At 51.6% G+C, this 17971-nt stretch overlaps 1 protein-coding gene across 1 annotated transcript in view; it reads left to right on the top strand.

Annotated features, from left to right (window-relative positions):
- pcnx1 (pecanex 1) overlaps positions 1-17971 on the top strand; it is a 172667-nt gene that overhangs the window by 11029 nt on the left and 143667 nt on the right. The window contains exons 3-6 of the mRNA XM_055862468.1: positions 2704-2809; positions 3938-3980; positions 12807-13217; positions 13596-15080. Coding sequence (XP_055718443.1) covers positions 2704-2809; positions 3938-3980; positions 12807-13217; positions 13596-15080 — 2045 coding nt within the window. The remainder of the gene's footprint in view (positions 1-2703; positions 2810-3937; positions 3981-12806; positions 13218-13595; positions 15081-17971) is intronic.

The raw sequence follows: 17971 nt of genomic DNA, 5'->3' as shown, positions 1-17971 counted from the left end.
ACGAGCTTCAAGTGTCTCAACTGACAGCATTGGCGCCTGGTACTGATCATTTGAATCTACAGTAAGGCATAAGCTATTACTGTAAAGGGCAGTGATTGGGGACATTGCCCTGTGTAGGGTACCGTCTTTCGGATGGGACGTTAAACGGGTGTCCTGACTCTCTGAGGTCATTAAAGATCCCATGGCACTTATCGTAAGAGTAGGGGTGTTAACCCCGGTGTCCTGGCTAAATTCCCAATCTGTCCCTCAAACCATCACGGCCACCTAATCATCCCCATCTTTCAATTGGCTCATTCATCCCCCTCCTCTCCCCTGTAACTATTCCCCAGGTCATTGCTGTAAATGAGAATGTGTTCTCAGTCAACTTACCTGGTTAACTTACGGTTTTTAAAAAAATCAAGAAATACAGTAAGTTAGAGTCATTTTTACAGAACGCTTCCAATTACAGTTAATAACAGTATTTTACAGCTTTATACCCACAATGCAGTGCAATCGGCAGTATTAATGCTGTAAAACACATGTACTGTATTTTACTGTGCATTCTACAGTGTTATTACTGTTGAGATTACAGACAAGTCTTCGTGTCGCTTCGGTGTGTCACTCGCCACTTCGCGATGAGGTTCAGACGGTATGCACTTTTGAAAACGTATACTTAGTAGTTTGAAACCTGATCGTTTTACTTCATATTATAAGGGGATGTCTTACCTTGCTTCAAAGTAGCCTAGAAAAAAATGTATTTTATGAAGACTTCCATATGCAATGGAAATCCAATACCCTATTTCTCTTTATTTATTTTTATTTTATTTTATTTCACCTTTATTTAACCAGGTAGGCTAGTTGAGAACACGTTCTCATTTACAACTGCGACCTGGACAAGATAAAGCAAAGCAGTGCGACACAAACAACAACACAGAGTTACACATGGAATAAACAAACATACAGTCAATAATACAATAGAAAAAGTATATATACAGTGTGTGCAAATGAGGTAAGATAAGGGAGGTAAGGCAATACATAGGCCATAGTGGCGAAATAATTACAATATAGCAATTAAACACTGGAGTGATAGATCTGCAGAAGATGAGTGTGCAAGTTGAGTTACTGGCGTGCAAAGGAGCAACAAACAAAATAAAAATAACAGTATGGGGATGAGGTAGTTGGATGGGCTATTTACAGATGGGCTATGTACAGGTGCAGTGATCTGTGAGCTGCTCTGACAGCTGGTGCTTAAAGTTAGTGAGGAAGATATGAGTCTCCAGCTTCAGTGATTTTTGCAGTTCGTTCCAGTCATTGGCAGCAGAGAACTGGATGGAAAGGCGGCCGAAGGAGGAATTGGCTTTGGGGGGGACTAGTGAAATATACCTGCTGGAGCGCGTGCTACGGGTGGGTGCTGCTATGGTGACCAGTGAGCTGAGATAAGGCGGGGCTTTACCTAGTAAAGACTTATAGATGACCTGGAGCCAGTGGGTTTGGCGACGAACATGAAGCGAGGGCCAGCCAACGAGAGCATACAGGTCGCTGTGGTGGGTAGTATATGGGGCTTTGGTGACAAAACGGATGGCACTGTGATAGACTGCATCCAATTTGCTAAGTGTTGGAGGATATTTTGTAAATGACATCGCAGAAGTCAAGGATCGGTAGGATTGTCAGTTTTACGAGGGTATGTTTGGCAGCGTGAGTGAAGGATCCTTTGTTGCGAAATAGGAAGCCGATTCTAGATTTAATTTTGGATTGGAGATGCTTAATGTGAGTCTGGAAGGAGAGTTTACCGTCTAACCAGACACCTAGGTATTTGTAGTTGTCCACATATTCTAAGTCAGAACCATCCAGAGTAGTGATGCTAGTCGGGCGGGTGGATGCGGGCAGCGATCGGTTGAATAGCATTTAGTTTTACTTGTATTTCAGAGCAGTCTGAGGTTCATTTGATTTTCAAAACAACTTCCTTTCTTTTGTCCAGTAGCCAAACGTCAATCGTAGTCATATTAGCAACCCGGGAGAGTTGTTGCATCTTGAGATCTCCTCTCTTTCTTGTCACGTGAAACCGCTCGCGTTTGCGGTGCTCTTTCGGGCACAGTGTTTTACCACTAATTGCATTATGGGAACAAACATTAGCATGTAGCTTTACTGTCTGGTGCACATGGCTGTGCTTATAAATAAATAATAGTTTTTAAGCTAAACATTCTGATCTGTTGCATCTGTCTGGTTGCTTTTTAACAGGTTTTGTTTTGGTGTAGGCTAGGCCGTGCCTACTGGTTGTATGAATTTGGGATTTATCTTCCCACAACCTTTTTAAAAGTCTGTTTGGAATAGGCTTTTTTCTTTCTCGACAAGCTGACCAGTAGAATAGGTCAACTTTTCTACTAGGGGGGGGGGGACAGTAGATTGACACCAGTCTAGTGATGTTGCTGTTTGTTACTCGTCTTGTTGGCTGAGGGAAAATAAATGCTGGACAGTTACTCTTAACATCGTCAAAGTGCACATCAGCGTTCGGTAAGAAGGACCTCACTCTGTTGCGTCCTGGAGATGCCTGTTCTGGTAAAGATGAATGACCGTGTCATTCTGAGCAGCCTAATCGGGTTACACGCCCAAATGCACATGAGTCAGGTCAATGTATCAAATATCCGGTTAGTTAAAATGCTTCTGGTCAAATGTCCATTACCACGTTTTCCTAATGGAAATGTGTGTGTGTGTGTGTGTGTGCAGGGACCCTGGTGGAGGTCTAGAGATGACAGACTTCATTCGAGACGAGACTCCACCGGTAGACTGCAGCTCCAGAAACTCTTATACATGGATGGACTCTAGTCACCAGGTGAGATGGACTCTAGTCACCAGGTGAGATGGACTCTAGTCACCGGGTGAGATGGACTCTAGTCACCAGGTGAGATGGACTCTAGTCACCAGGTGAGATGGACTCTAGTCACCAGGTGAGATGGACTCTAGTCACCAGGTGAGATGGACTCTAGTCACCAGGTGAGATGGACTCTAGTCACCAGGTGAGATGGACTCTAGTCACCAGGTGAGATGGACTCTAGTCACCAGGTGAGATGGACTCTAGTCACCAGGTGAGATGGACTCTAGTCACCAGGTGAGATGGACTCTAGTCACCAGGTGAGATGGACTCTAGTCACCAGGTGAGATGGACTCTAGTCACCAGGTGAGATGGACTCTAGTCACCAGGTGAGATGGACTCCAGTCACCAGGTGAGATGGACTCTAGTCACCAGGTGAGATGGACTCTAGTCACCAGGTGAGATGGACTCTAGTCACCAGGTGAGATGGACTCCAGTCACCAGGTGAGATGGACTCTAGTCACCAGGTGAGATGGACTCTAGTCACCAGGTGAGATGGACTCTAGTCACCAGGTGAGATGGACTCTAGTCACCAGGTGAGATGGACTCTAGTCACCAGGTGAGATGGACTCTAGTCACCAGGTGAGATGGACTCTAGTCACCAGGTGAGATGGACTCTAGTCACCAGGTGAGATGGACTCTAGTCACCAGGTGAGATGGACTCTAGTCACCAGGTGAGATGGACTCTAGTCACCAGGTGAGATGGACTCTAGTCACCAGGTGAGATGGACTCTAGTCACCAGGTGAGATGGACTCCAGTCACCAGGTGAGACAGAATGTTGCTTCTCTCTCCTGTATAATTTGTCTTTCTTTGGGGATTGATTTGATACTGGAAGCAGTAGTCTGCTCTAGCCGGAGACATTACGTGTATTAAATATGACAGAGGATAAAATATACTATAGAGCCCACAGGCTTATTTCCATTATGGTCCTCTAAAATGTTCTATATTTCAACATTTAACTTGTCAAGTAATCAATACTGTATGTTATTTTTTTGACATGTTGAAAACTTTACTGATCTAGGAAGGTATTGTTTTTACGTCACGTCTCTTGTTATGTCTTGATAAGTAGCTCTCCTCCCACCTTTCAGATTGCGTCCACCAACGATCATGGAGGAACCAGTACAGCCAAAGGTAACAGCCACCGCCACTCTCTTCCTCAGCCTTGTACACCTGATTGGGTCCAATGACTGTGAGGCGACAGTCGCTCTCTTCCTCAGCCTTGTACACCTGATTGGGTCCAATGCCTGTGAGGCGACAGCCGCTCTCTTCCTCAGCCTTGTACACCTGATTGGGTCTGTGAGGCGACAGTCACTCTCTTCCTCAGCCTTGTACACCTGATTGGGTCTGTGAGGCGATAGTCGCTCTCTTCCTCAGCCTTGTACACCTGATTGGGTCTGTGAGGCGACAGTCGCTCTCTTCCTCAGCCTTGTACACCTGATTGGGTCTGTGAGGCGACAGTCACTCTCTTCCTCAGCCTTGTACACCTGATTGGGTCTGTGAGGCGATAGTCGCTCTCTTCCTCAGCCTTGTACACCTGATTGGGTCCAATGACTGTGAGGCGATAGTCGCTCTCTTCCTCAGCCTTGTACACCTGATTGGGTCTGTGAGGCGACAGTCACTCTCTTCCTCAGCCTTGTACACCTGATTGGGTCCAATGACTGAGGCGACATTTTGTTGAGCAATACATTTACCTGATATTATGAGAAGAGCCATTGAAAGACGTCCAAACTATTCTCAGCCTTCTCCCTCAACTTCAGTTGGGTTTTTCTGCAAGCCATGACAGGCATGTGTACGACAAAATAGGGTGAAAGACGAGTTGAATGCTTTGTCCTGTAGAGTTGTATGCTTTGTCCTGTAGAGTTGTATGCTTTGTCCTGTAGAGTTGTATGCTTTGTCCTGTAGAGTTGTATGCTTTGTCCTCTAGAGCTGTATGGCTTGTCCTCTGGAGCTGTATGGCTTGTCCTCTGGAGCTGTATGCTTTGTCCTGTAGAGCTGTATGGCTTGTCCTCTGGAGCTGTATGGCTTGTCCTCTAGAGCTGTATGGCTTGTCCTCTGGAGCTGTATGGCTTGTCCTCTGGAGCTGTATGGCTTGTCCTCTGGAGCTGTATGGCTTGTCCTCTGGAGCTGTATGGCTTGTCCTCTAGAGCTGTATGGCTTGTCCTCTGGAGCTGTATGGCTTGTCCTCTGGAGCTGTATGGCTTGTCCTCTAGAGCTGTATGGCTTGTCCTCTAGAGCTGTATGGCTTGTCCTCTGGAGTTTTATGGCTTGTCAGCCAGCCAGCTAATCAGTCACTGGAGTGGTCTGTTAAAAGACAGAGAGGGATTTCTAGTCAAATAAACCCTCTTTAGTTGCAGTTGCAGTCCAGGTCCATTGTGTGTCAGCCAGAGTGAGGTGACTCTGGGTCCATTGTGTGTCAGCCAGAGTGAGGCGACTCTGGGTCCATTGTGTGTCAGCCAGAGTGAGGCGACTCTGGGTCCATTGTGTGTCAGCCAGAGTGAGGCGACTCTGGGTCCATTGTGTGTCAGCCAGAGTGAGGCGACTCTGGGTCCATTGTGTGTCAGCCAGAGTGAGGCGACTCTGGGTCCATTGTGTGTCAGCCAGAGTGAGGCGACTCTGGGTCCATTGTGTGTCAGCCAGAGTGAGGCGACTCTGGGTCCATTGTGTGTCAGCCAGAGTGAGGCGACTCTGGGTCCATTGTGTGTCAGCCAGAGTGAGGCGACTCTGGGTCCATTGTGTGTCAGCCAGAGTGAGGCGACTCTGGGTCCATTGTGTGTCAGCCAGAGTGAGGCGACTCTGGGTCCATTGTGTGTCAGCCAGAGTGAGGCGACTCTGGGTCCATTGTGTGTCAGCCAGAGTGAGGCGACTCTGGGTCCATTGTGTGTCAGCCAGAGTGAGGCGACTCTGGGTCCATTGTGTGTCAGCCAGAGTGAGGCGACTCTGGGTCCATTGTGTGTCAGCCAGAGTGAGGCGACTCTGGGTCCATTGTGTGTCAGCCAGAGTGAGGCGACTCTGGGTCCATTGTGTGTCAGCCAGAGTGAGGCGACTCTGGGTCCGTTGTGTGTCAGCCAGAGTGAGGCGACTCTGGGTCCGTTGTGTGTCAGCCAGAGTGACTGCATTGTTTGAATTATTCAACATGTCCGCTCAACACCATTCTAATTAGCTAGCTGTCTCCTCTCTGATCGGATGGCAGAAAGAGAAGAGGCCAGAGCTGAAGTCTGACCAGGGCTCTGTTCCAAATGGATCCCTATAAAGTGAACTACCTGCAGGGCTCAAGGTCAAAAGCAGTGTACTCTATATGGAATAGTGTTCCATTTGATACAGCCCACGGGCTGAGCGGTTTATTCTCCCTCCCTCTGAGGACTAGCCTCTTTACACTGTCCATTACAGAGTCTGACTTAGGTTGGGGTTTAAACCCGAGTAAACACTGTCCATTACAGAGTCTGACTTAGATTGGGGTTTAAACACTGTCCATTACAGAGTCTGACTTAGATTGGGGTTTAAACACTGTCCATTACAGAGTCTGACTTAGGTTGGGATTTAAACACTGTCCATTACAGAGTCTGACTTAGGTTGGGATTTAAACCCAAGTAAACACTGTCCATTAGTCTGACTTAGGTTGGGGTTTAAACCCAAGTAAACACTGTCCATTAGTCTGACTTAGGTTGGGGTTTAAACCCAAGTAAACACTGTCCATTACAGAGTCTGACTTAGGTTGGGGTTTAAACCCAAGTAAACACTGTCCATTAGAGTCTGACTTAGGTTGGGGTTTAAACCCAAGTAAACACTGTCCATTAGAGTCTGACTTAGGTTGGGGTTTAAACCCAAGTAAACACTGTCCATTAGAGTCTGACTTAGGTTGGGGTTTAAACCCAAGTAAACACTGTCCATTACAGAGTCTGACTTAGGTTGGGGTTTAAACCCAAGTAAACACTGTCCATTAGAGTCTGACTTAGGTTGGGGTTTAAACCCAAGTAAACACTGTCCATTACAGAGTCTGACTTAGGTTGGGGTTTAAACCCAAGTAAACACTGTCCATTAGTCTGACTTAGGTTGGGGTTTAAACCCAAGTAAACACTGTCCATTACAGAGTCTGACTTAGGTTGGGGTTTAAACCCAAGTAAACACTGTCCATTAGAGTCTGATTTAGGTTGGGGTTTAAACCCAAGTAAACACTGTCCATTAGAGTCTGACTTAGGTTGGGGTTTAAACCCAAGTAAACACTGTCCATTAGAGTCTGATTTAGGTTGGGGTTTAAACCCAAGTAAACACTGTCCATTAGAGTCTGACTTAGGTTGGGATTTAAACCCAAGTAAACACTGTCCATTAGAGTCTGATTTAGGTTGGGGTTTAAACCCAAGTAAACACTGTCCATTAGAGTCTGACTTAGGTTGGGATTTAAACCCAAGTAAACACTGTCCATTAGAGTCTGACTTAGGTTGGGGTTTAAACCCAAGTAAACACTGTCCATTAGAGTCTGATTTAGGTTGGGGTTTAAACCCAAGTAAACACTGTCCATTAGAGTCTGACTTAGGTTGGGATTTAAACCCAAGTAAACACTGTCCATTAGAGTCTGATTTAGGTTGGGGTTTAAACCCAAGTAAACACTGTCCATTAGAGTCTGACTTAGGTTGGGGTTTAAACCCAAGTAAACACTGTCCATTAGAGTCTGATTTAGGTTGGGGTTTAAACCCAAGTAAACACTGTCCATTAGAGTCTGACTTAGGTTGGGATTTAAACCCAAGTAAACACTGTCCATTAGAGTCTGATTTAGGTTGGGGTTTAAACCCAAGTAAACACTGTCCATTAGAGTCTGACTTAGGTTGGGATTTAAACCCAAGTAAACACTGTCCATTAGAGTCTGACTTAGGTTGGGGTTTAAACCCAAGTAAACATTGTCCATTAGAGTCTGATTTAGGTTGGGGTTTAAACCCAAGTAAACACTGTCCATTAGAGTCTGACTTAGGTTGGGATTTAAACCCAAGTAAACACTGTCCATTAGAGTCTGACTTAGGTTGGGGTTTAAACCCAAGTAAACACTGTCCATTAGAGTCTGACTTAGGTTGGGATTTAAACCCAAGTAAACACTGTCCATTAGAGTCTGACTTAGGTTGGGGTTTAAACCCAAGTAAACACTGTCCATTAGAGTCTGATTTAGGTTGGGGTTTAAACCCAAGTAAACACTGTCCATTAGAGTCTGACTTAGGTTGGGATTTAAACCCAAGTAAACACTGTCCATTAGAGTCTGACTTAGGTTGGGGTTTAAACCCAAGTAAACACTGTCCATTAGAGTCTGACTTAGGTTGGGATTTAAACCCAAGTAAACACTGTCCATTAGAGTCTGACTTAGGTTGGGGTTTAAACCCAAGTAAACACTGTCCATTAGAGTCTGACTTAGGTTGGGGTTTAAACCCAAGTAAACACTGTCCATTAGAGTCTGACTTAGGTTGGGGTTTAAACCCAAGTAAACAAACAACATCTAACATAACACTGCCATCTACTTTGAATGTGTGCAACTTTTAATCTGTGTTGAACTGAATCTTGTCCTTACTCAAGGTAACCACTGAGTGAAACTACTCTGTTCACTTTGAGAAAGAGCCCTTGTGAATTCATGTTGTTATCATATTTGTTGTGTTAGTTCATGTTTTCTTGGACTCGTGTTTTGGACTGTTTGTTTTTCCTCAGGAGAGAGACTTTTCCTCAACACTTGGAAAACACAGGAGAGCTCTGTTTAAACAAGGTTACCGTGTTAACACAGCAGGATATCTGACCTCCACAGACTGCTGTACTAGAATGGGCCAATAGAGTTAGATAGAGATGAGAGCTCTGTTTAAACAAGGTTACCGTGTTAACACAGCAGGATATCTGACCTCCACAGACTGCTGTACTAGGATGGGCCAATAGAGTTAGATAGAGATGAGAGCTCTGTTTAAACAAGGTTACCGTGTTAACACAGCAGGATATCTGACCTCCACAGACTGCTGTACTAGGATGGGCCAATAGAGTTAGAGATGAGAGCTCTGTTTAAACAGACCTTTACCACAAGAGTTCAATTGTCTTTTTAACTCAAGCTGTGTCTTTACTGTCTTATATAGGACGTACAGGGAGGCAGGTAGCCTAGCGGTTAGAGAGTTGGACCAGTAACTGAAAGGTTGCTGGTTCGATTCCCCGAGCCGAGAAGGTGAAACGTCTGTGCCCTTGAGCAAGGCACTCAACCCTTATTTGCTCCAGGGGCGCGTACTATTTTGTCTGACGCTATAAAACAACGGATTCCACTGCACCTCGCTCCGTCCCTTTGTCTCCTTTCTCCGTACCTCTGCTCAGTCCCTCTGTCTCCTCTCTCCGTCCCTCTGTCCCCTCTCTCCGTCCCTCTGTCCCCTCTCTCCGTCCCTCTGTCCCCTCTCTCCGTCCCTCTGTCCCCTCTCTCCGTCCCTCTGTCCCCTCTCTCCGTCCCTCTGTCTCCTCTCTCCGTCCCTCTGACCCCTCTCTCCGTCCCTCTGTCCCCTCTCTCCGTCCCTCTGTCCCCTCTCTCCGTCCCTCTGTCTCCTCTCTCCGTCCCTCTGCCCCCTCTCTCTGTACCTCTGCCCCCTCGCTCCGTCCCTCTGTCTCCTCTCTCCGTCCCTCTGTCTCCTCTCTCCGTCCCTCTGTCTCCTCTCTCCGTCCCTCTGTCTCCTCTCTCCGTCCCTCTGTCTCCTCTCTCCGTCCCTCTGTCCCCTCTCTCCGTCCCTCTGTCTCCTCTCTCCGTCCCTCTGTCCCCTCTCTCCGTCCCTCTGTCCCCTCTCTCCGTCCCTCTGTCCCCTCTCTCCGTCCCTCTGTCTCCTCTCTCTGTCCCTCTGTCTCCTCTCTCTGTCCCTCTGTCCCCTCTCTCTGTACCTCTGCCCCCTCGCTCCGTCCCTCTGCCCCCTCGCTCCGTCCCTCTGTCTCCTCTCTCCGTCCCTCTGTCTCCTCGCTCCGTCCCTCTGTCCCCTATCTCCGTCCCTCTCTCCGTCCCTCTGTCCCCTTTCTCCGTCCCTCTGTCCCCTTTCTCCGTCCCTCTGTCCCCTCTCTCCGTCCCTCTGTCCCCTCTCTCCGTCCCTCTGTCCCCTCTCTCCGTCCCTCTGTCCCCTCTCTCCGTCCCTCTGTCCCCTCTCTCCGTCCCTCTGTCCCCTCTCTCCGTCCCTCTGTCCCCTCTCTCCGTCCCTCTGTCCCCTCTCTCCGTCCCTCTGTCCCCTCTCTCCGTCCCTCTCTCCGTCCCTCTGTCCCCTTTCTCCGTCCCTCTGTCCCCTCTCTCCGTCCCTCTGTCCCCTCTCTCCGTCCCTCTCTCCGTCCCTCTGTCCCCTTTCTCCGTCCCTCTGTCCCCTCTCTCCGTCCCTCTGTCCCCTCTCTCCGTCCCTCTGTCCCCTCTCTCCGTCCCTCTGTCCCCTCTCTCCGTCCCTCTCTCCGTCCCTCTGTCTCCTCTCTCCGTCCCTCTGTCTCCTCTCTCCGTCCCTCTGTCTCCTCGCTCCGTCCCTCTGTCAACCTCTCTCCGTCCCTCGGTACCCTATCTCCGTCCATCTGTCCCCTCTCTCCGTCCCTCTGTCCCCTCTCTCCGTCCCTCTGTCTCCTCGCTCCGTCCCTCTGTCTCCTCGCTCCGTCCCTCTGTCTCCTCGCTCCGTCCCTCTGTCTCCTCGCTCCGTCCCTCTGTCTCCTCTCTCCGTCCCTCTGTCCCCTCTCTCCGTCCCTCTGTCCCCTCTCTCCGTCCCTCTGCCCCCTCGCTCCGTCCCTCTGTCCCCTCTCTCCGTCCCTCTGTCCCCTCTCTCCGTCCCTCTGTCCCCTCTCTCCGTCCCTCTCTCCGTCCCTCTGTCCCCTTTCTCCGTCCCTCTGTCCCCTCTCTCCGTCCCTCTGTCCCCTCTCTCTGTCCCTCTCTCCGTCCCTCTGTCCCCTTTCTCCGTCCCTCTGTCCCCTCTCTCCGTCCCTCTGTCCCCTCTCTCCGTCCCTCTGTCCCCTCTCTCCGTCCCTCTGTCCCCTCTCTCCGTCCCTCTCTCCGTCCCTCTGTCTCCTCTCTCCGTCCCTCTGTCTCCTCTCTCCGTCCCTCTGTCTCCTCTCTCCGTCCCTCTGTCTCCTCGCTCCGTCCCTCTGTCAACCTCTCTCCGTCCCTCGGTACCCTATCTCCGTCCATCTGTCCCCTCTCTCCGTCCCTCTGTCCCCTCTCTCGTCCCTCTGTCTCCTCGCTCCGTCCCTCTGTCTCCTCGCTCCGTCCCTCTGTCTCCTCGCTCCGTCCCTCTGTCTCCTCGCTCCGTCCCTCTGTCTCCTCGCTCCGTCCCTCTGTCTCCTCGCTCCGTCCCTCTGTCTCCTCTCTCCGTCCCTCTGTCCCCTCTCTCCGTCCCTCTGTCCCCTCTCTCCGTCCCTCTGCCCCCTCGCTCCGTCCCTCTGTCTCCTCTCTCCGTCCCTCTGTCCCCTCTCTCCGTCCCTCTGCCCCCTCGCTCCGTCCCTCTGCCCCCTCGCTCCGTCCCTCTGTCTCCTCTCTCCGTCCCTCTGTCTCCTCTCTCCGTCCCTCTGTCTCCTCTCTCCGTCCCTCTGTCTCCTCTCTCCGTCCCTCTGTCTCCTCTCTCCGTCCCTCTGTCTCCTCTCTCCGTCCCTCTGTCTCCTCTCTCCGTCCCTCTGTCTCCTCTCTCCGTCCCTCTGTCTCCTCTCTCTGTCCTTCTGTCTCCTCGCTCTGTCCTTCTGTCTCCTCGCTCCGTCCCTCTGTCCCCTCTCTCCGTCCCTCTGTCTCCTTTTTCCGTCCTTCTGTGTCCTCGCTCCGTCCCTCTCTCCGTCCTTCTGTCTCCTCTCTCCGTCCCTCTGTCTCCTCTCTCCGTCCTTCTGTCTCCTCGCTCCGTCCCTCTGTCTCCTCTCTCCGTCCTTCTGTCCCCTCTCTCCGTCCCTCTGTCTCCTCTCTCCGTCCCTCTGTCTCCTCTCTCCGTCCTTCTGTCTCCTCTCTCCGTCCCTCTGTCTCCTCGCTCCGTCCCTCTCTCCGTCCCTCTGTCCCCTCTCTCCGTCCCTCTCTCCGTGCCTCTGTCTCCTCTCCTGCTGCTCTATAATGTGTATCTGCTCAAACACATAACAGACTTGAGAACAGACCTTCACTAATTATCACATAGAACAGACTTGAGAACAGACCTTCACTAATTATCACATAGAACAGACTTGAGAACAGACCTGAGAACAGACCTTCACTAATTATCACATAGAACAGACTTGAGAACAGACCTGAGAACAGACCTTCACTAATTATCACATAGAACAGACTTGAGAACAGACTTGAGAACAGACTTGAGAACAGACCTTCACTAATTATCACATAGGACAGACCTGAGGACATACCTTCACTAATTATCACATAGGACAGACCTGAGGACAGACCTGAGGACAGACCTGAGGACAGACCTTCACTAATTATCACATAGAACAGACTTGAGAACAGACCTTCACTAATTATCACATAGAACAGACTTGAGAACAGACCTTCACTAATTATCACATAGAACAGACTTGAGAACAGACCTTCACTAATTATCACATAGAACAGACTTGAGAACAGACCTTCACTAATTATCACATAGAACAGACTTGAGAACAGACCTTCACTAATTATCACATAGAACAGACTTGAGAACAGACCTGAGAACAGACCTTCACTAATTATCACATAGAACAGTCTTGAGAACAGACCTGAGAACAGACCTTCACTAATTATCACATAGAACAGACCTGAGAACAGACCTTCACTAATTATCACATAGAACAGACCTGAGAACAGACCTGAGAACAGACCTTCACTAATTATCACATAGAACAGACCTGAGAACAGACCTTCACTAATTATCACATAGAACAGACCTGAGAACAGACCTTCACTAATTATCACATAGAACAGACCTGAGAACAGACCTTCACTAATTATCACATAGAACAGACCTGAGAACAGACCTTCACTAATTGATCTCCTTTCCTCCCCTCCAGACATGATGTCTGACCCAAAGATTTACTGCCTTGTCTCCAGCCACTCCTTCGCCTCCATGCAGCCCTCCACCTCCCTTGGCCCCTCCGAGCTCTCCTGCGACCCCGCCAACCATTGTGGCTCCGCCTCCCACCCCTTCAGCCAATCCGTGTCCTCTTGCGACACAGAGGTGTCGGCCCACGCCCCCGGGTTGCACTCCCAGTCCTTCAGGAAGGAGCCTCGTACCCGGGGTCTACCCCGCACCTCCAGCTCTGCCGGATCAGCCTTCCCCGACCCCTCCCTGTCCTCAACTGACTTCAGCCTCTACCCCCCTCCTTGGAGAGGGGGCCTGGACCCGGTGTGTGAGCTGGAAGCTGCCAGACCCCGCCGGCCAGGCGCTGAAGCTGGAGGACAGGGGAATAGGGAGGGGGCTGGAGGACAGGGGAATAGGGAGGGGGCTGGAGGACAGGGGAATAGGGAGGGGGCTGGAGGACAGGGGAATAGGGAGGGGGCTGGAGGACAGGGGAATAGGGAGGGGGCTGGAGGACAGGGGAATAGGGAGGGGGCTGGAGGACAGGGGAATAGGGAGGGGGCTGGAGGACAGGGGAATAGGGAGGGGGCTGGAGGACAGGGGAATAGGGAGGGGGCTGGAGGACAGGGGAATAGGGAGGGGGCTGGAGGACAGGGGAATAGGGAGGGGGCTGGAGGACAGGGGAATAGGGAGGGGGCTGGAGGACAGGGGAATAGGGAGGGGGCTGGAGGACAGGGGAATAGGGAGGGGGCTGGAGGACAGGGGAATAGGGAGGGGGCTACGGCTGAAAGGTTCTGCCATCATCCGGACCAGGCCTCCACCTCTGGCTGCTCCACAGCCTGCTACAGACACCAGCAGGACTCCTGTAGACACCAGCAGGACTCCTGTAGACACCAGCAGGACTCCTGCAGGCAAGGGCTGGCGGGGGAGGGGGGGTCAGGTTTGTACCAGGCCGACCAGGGTGGTGGGGGGAAGGTCAGTGCAGACAGCCTCCGCAGCCTGAGCACACGTAGCAGCGGTTCGACCGAGAGTTACTGCAGCGGTACGGACAGAGACACCAACAGCACCGTCAGCAGCTTCCACAGCGAGCAGACCAGCTCCACGCACGTGGAGAGTTTACTGTCCCTGTCAGGGGATGAGCAGCGTGGGCCTGGGAGGGACAGGGGAGGTGGGGATGCTGCTGCTACTGGACCAGGACCCACCTCGACAGGGGAGGGCAGGACTTCTACTCTGGGGTCCAGCCTGGGTTCTAGTATCTCAAGAGGACTGAACAGCCTGCCTTCCAGGGAGGCGAATAAGAACCCCCATGCCAACGAGCTGACAGCCAAACAGCCGTCCTCCTCCGCCACGTCCCCCTCTATCACCAACCCTAACCCCCCAGCCTCGGCCCAGGAGCCTCCGGCGGGCTCGTCCTACAGCAGTAGCACGAGGACCAGTGCAGACGGCTCGGCGTGCACAGCCAGCAGGGAACAGGACAGGGGGAGAGGAGAGAAAGAGGACGTAAAGTCCGCCAACCTCGTCCAACCAACTTCTTCCTCCTTGGGCGCCGGGCGCAACAGCGGGCGCCGTCGGACCGGTAAGAAACGGGCGAGCAGCTTCGATGCCAGCCGCCACAGAGACTACATGTCGTTGCGTGGCATGGCCAAGCCGCGCAGTGCGGTATTCGCTGCCGGGGGTGGTGAGGAGGAGTGGAGTGAAGCCAGTGACCGTAGCTGTGCTTCCAGCCTTCAGTCCACCCAATCGCATCACTTCAGCACTGACTCCTCCTCCTCCACCACCTCCCATTCTTGCCACTCTCCCGAGGGACGCTACCGCGCCCTGAAAGTCAAGCACAGTCCCTCCCACAGCCACTCCCACAGCCACTCCCACACAGCCTCCACCACCTCCTATTCACAGAAAGCTCAGGCCGGATATGAGGCGGGAGGAGGGAGGGCCGGGGGAAGAGGCAAGCGCCGCACCTCTGGTCGGACACCCAGCACGGGCAGCGCCAAAACCCACGCCCGGGTGCTGAGCCTGGACAGCGGCACGGCGGCGTCCGCCTGCCTTAACGAGCCCCATCGCCTGGGGGCCCCCGCCGCCGGGCTCCGACCCCTCACCACCTCCAAATCTGACCTGGAAGCCAAAGAGGGGGAGGTCCTGGACGCTGCGTCCCTATTGGGCAGGGCCTCACAGCTGGAGTCAGTAACCAGGTCCAGGAATAGTCTACCCAGCCAGACAGCCTTCTCTTCAGAGCCCCTGGACGCTACCACCGCCGGCTCTTCACGAGGTGGGTATCCCGGGTTGGGGTGGGTATCCCGGGTTGGGGTGGGTATCCCGGGTTGGGGTGGGTATCCCGGGTTGGGGTGGGTATCCCGGGTTGGGGTGGGTATCCCGGGTTGGGGTGGGTATCCCGGGTTGGGGTGGGTATCCCGGGTTGGGGTTGGGGTGGGTATCCCAGGTTGGGGTGGGTATCCCGGGTTGGGGTTGGGGTGGGTATCCCGGGTTGGGGTGGGGTGGGTATCCCGGGTTGGGGTGGGTATCCCGGGTTGGGTAGGGTATCCCGGGTTGGGTAGGGTATCCCGGGTTGGGGTGGGTATCCCGGGTTGGGGTGGGTATCCCAGGTTGGGGTGGGTATCCCGGGTTGGGGTGGGTATCCCGGGTTGGGGTTGGGGTGGGTATCCCAGGTTGGGGTGGGTATCCCGGGTTGGGGTTGGGGTGGGTATCCCAGGTTGGGGTGGGGTGGGTATCCCAGGTTGGGGTGGGTATCCCAGGTTGGGGTGGGTATCCCGGGTTGGGGTTGGGGTGGGTATCCCAGGTTGGGGTGGGTATCCCAGGTTGGGGTGGGTATCCCGGGTTGGGGTGGGTATCCCGGGTTGGGGTGGGTATCCCGGGTTGGGGTTGGGGTGGGTATCCCGGGTTGGGGTGGGTATCCCGGGTTGGGGTTGGGGTGGGTATCCCGGGTTGGGGTGGGTATCCTGGGTTGGGGCTATAGTTTTGTGGGTATCTAGAGTTATAGGTTGGGGTGGGTATCCCAGGTTGGGGTGGGTATCCCAGGTTGGGGTGGGTATCCCAGGTTGGGGTGGGTATCCCAGGTTGCGGTGGGTATCCGAGGTTGGGGTGGGTATCTCGGGTTGGGGTGGGTATCCCAGGTTGGGGTTGGGGTGGGTATCCCAGGTTGGGGTGGGTATCCCAGGTTGGGGTTGGGGTGGGTATCCCAGGTTGCGGTGGGTATTCCAGGTTGGGGTGGGTATCCCAGGTTGGGGTGGGTATCCCGGGTTGGGGTGGGTATCCCGGGTTGGGGTGGGTATCCCGGGTTGGGGTGGGTATCCCGGGTTGGGGTTGGGGTGGGTATCCCGGGTTGGGGTTGGGGTGGGTATCCCGGGTTGGGGTTGGGGTGGGTATCCCGGGTTGGGGTGGGGTGGGTATCCCAGGTTGGGGTGGGGTGGGTATCCCAGGTTGGGGTGGGTATCCCAGGTTGGGGTGGGTATCCCGGGTTGGGGTGGGTATCCCGGGTTGGGGTGGGTATCCCGGGTTGGGGTGGGTATCCCAGGTTGGGGTGGGTATCCCAGGTTGGGGTGGGTATCCCAGGTTGGAGTGGGTATCCCAGGTTGGGGTGGGTATCCCAGGTTGGGGTGGGTATCCCAGGTTGGGGTGGGTATCCCAGGTTGGGGTTGGGGTGGGTATCTAGGGTTATAGTGTAGTGGGTATCCCAGGTTGGAGTGTAGTGGGTATCTAGGGTTATAGTTTAGTGGGTATCTAGGGTTATAGTGTAGTGGGTATCTAGGGTTATAGTTTAGTGGGTATCTAGGGTTATAGTGTAGTGGGTATCTAGGGTTATAGTTTAGTGGGTATCTAGGGTTATAGTTTAGTGGGTATCTAGGGTTATAGTTTAGTGGGTATCTAGGGTTATAGTGTAGTGGGTATCTAGGGTTATAGTTTAGTGGGTATCTAGGGTTATAGTGTAGTGGGTATCTAGGGTTATAGTTTAGTGGGTATCTAGGGTTATAGTTTAGTGGGTATCTAGGGTTATAGTGTAGTGGGTATCTAGGGTTATAGTGTAGTGGGTATCTAGGGTTATAGTTTAGTGGGTATCTAGGGTTATAGTTTAGTGGGTATCTAGGGTTATAGTGTAGTGGGTATCTAGGGTTATAGTGTAGTGGGTATCTAGGGTTATAGTGTAGTGGGTATCTAGGGTTATAGTTTAGTGGGTATCTAGGGTGATAGTGTAGTGGGTATCTAGGGTTATAGTGTAGTGGGTATCTAGGGTTATAGTTTAGTGGGTATCTAGGGTTAGTGGGTATCTAGGGTTAGTGGGTATCTAGGGTTATAGTTTAGTGGGTATCTAGGGTTATAGTTTAGTGGGTATCTAGGGTTATAGTTTAGTGGGTATCTAGGGTTATAGTGTAGTGGGTATCTAGGGTTATAGTGTAGTGGGTATCTAGGGTTATAGTGTAGTGGGTATCTAGGGTTATAGTTTAGTGGGTATCTAGGGTTATAGTTTAGTGGGTATCTAGGGTTATAGTTTAGTGGGTATCTAGGGTTATAGTGTAGTGGGTATCTAGGGTTATAGTGTAGTGGGTATCTAGGGTTATAGTTTAGTGGGTATCTAGGGTTATAGTTTAGTGGGTATCTAGGGTTATAGTTTAGTGGGTATCTAGGGTTATAGTTTAGTGGGTATCTAGGGTTATAGTTTAGTGGGTATCTAGGGTTATAGTTTAGTGGGTATCTAGGGTTATAGTGTAGTGGGTATCTAGGGTTATAGTGTAGTGGGTATCTAGGGTTATAGTGTAGTGGGTATCTAGGGTTATAGTGTAGTGGGTATCTAGGGTTATAGTGTAGTGGGTATCTAGGGTTATAGTGTAGTGGGTATCTAGGGTTATAGTGTAGTGGGTATCTAGGGTTATAGTGTAGTGGGTATCTAGGGTTATAGTGTAGTGGGTATCTAGGGTTATAGTTTAGTGGGTATCTAGGGTTCGTGGGTATCTAGGGTTAGTGGGTATCTAGGGTTATAGTTTAGTGGGTATCTAGGGTGATAGTATAGTGGGTATCTAGGGTTATAGTTTAGTAGGTATCCAGGGTTATAGTTTAGTGGGTATCTAGGGTGATAGTTTAGTGGGTATCTAGGGTGATAGTGTAGTGGGTATCTAGGGTTATAGTGTAGTGGGTATCTAGGGTGAT

This window comes from Salvelinus fontinalis, chromosome 15 (genome assembly GCF_029448725.1).
Source record: "Salvelinus fontinalis isolate EN_2023a chromosome 15, ASM2944872v1, whole genome shotgun sequence".
NCBI classification, from domain to species: Eukaryota; Metazoa; Chordata; class Actinopteri; order Salmoniformes; family Salmonidae; genus Salvelinus; species Salvelinus fontinalis.
This window is presented reverse-complemented; position numbering and strand designations above follow the sequence as displayed.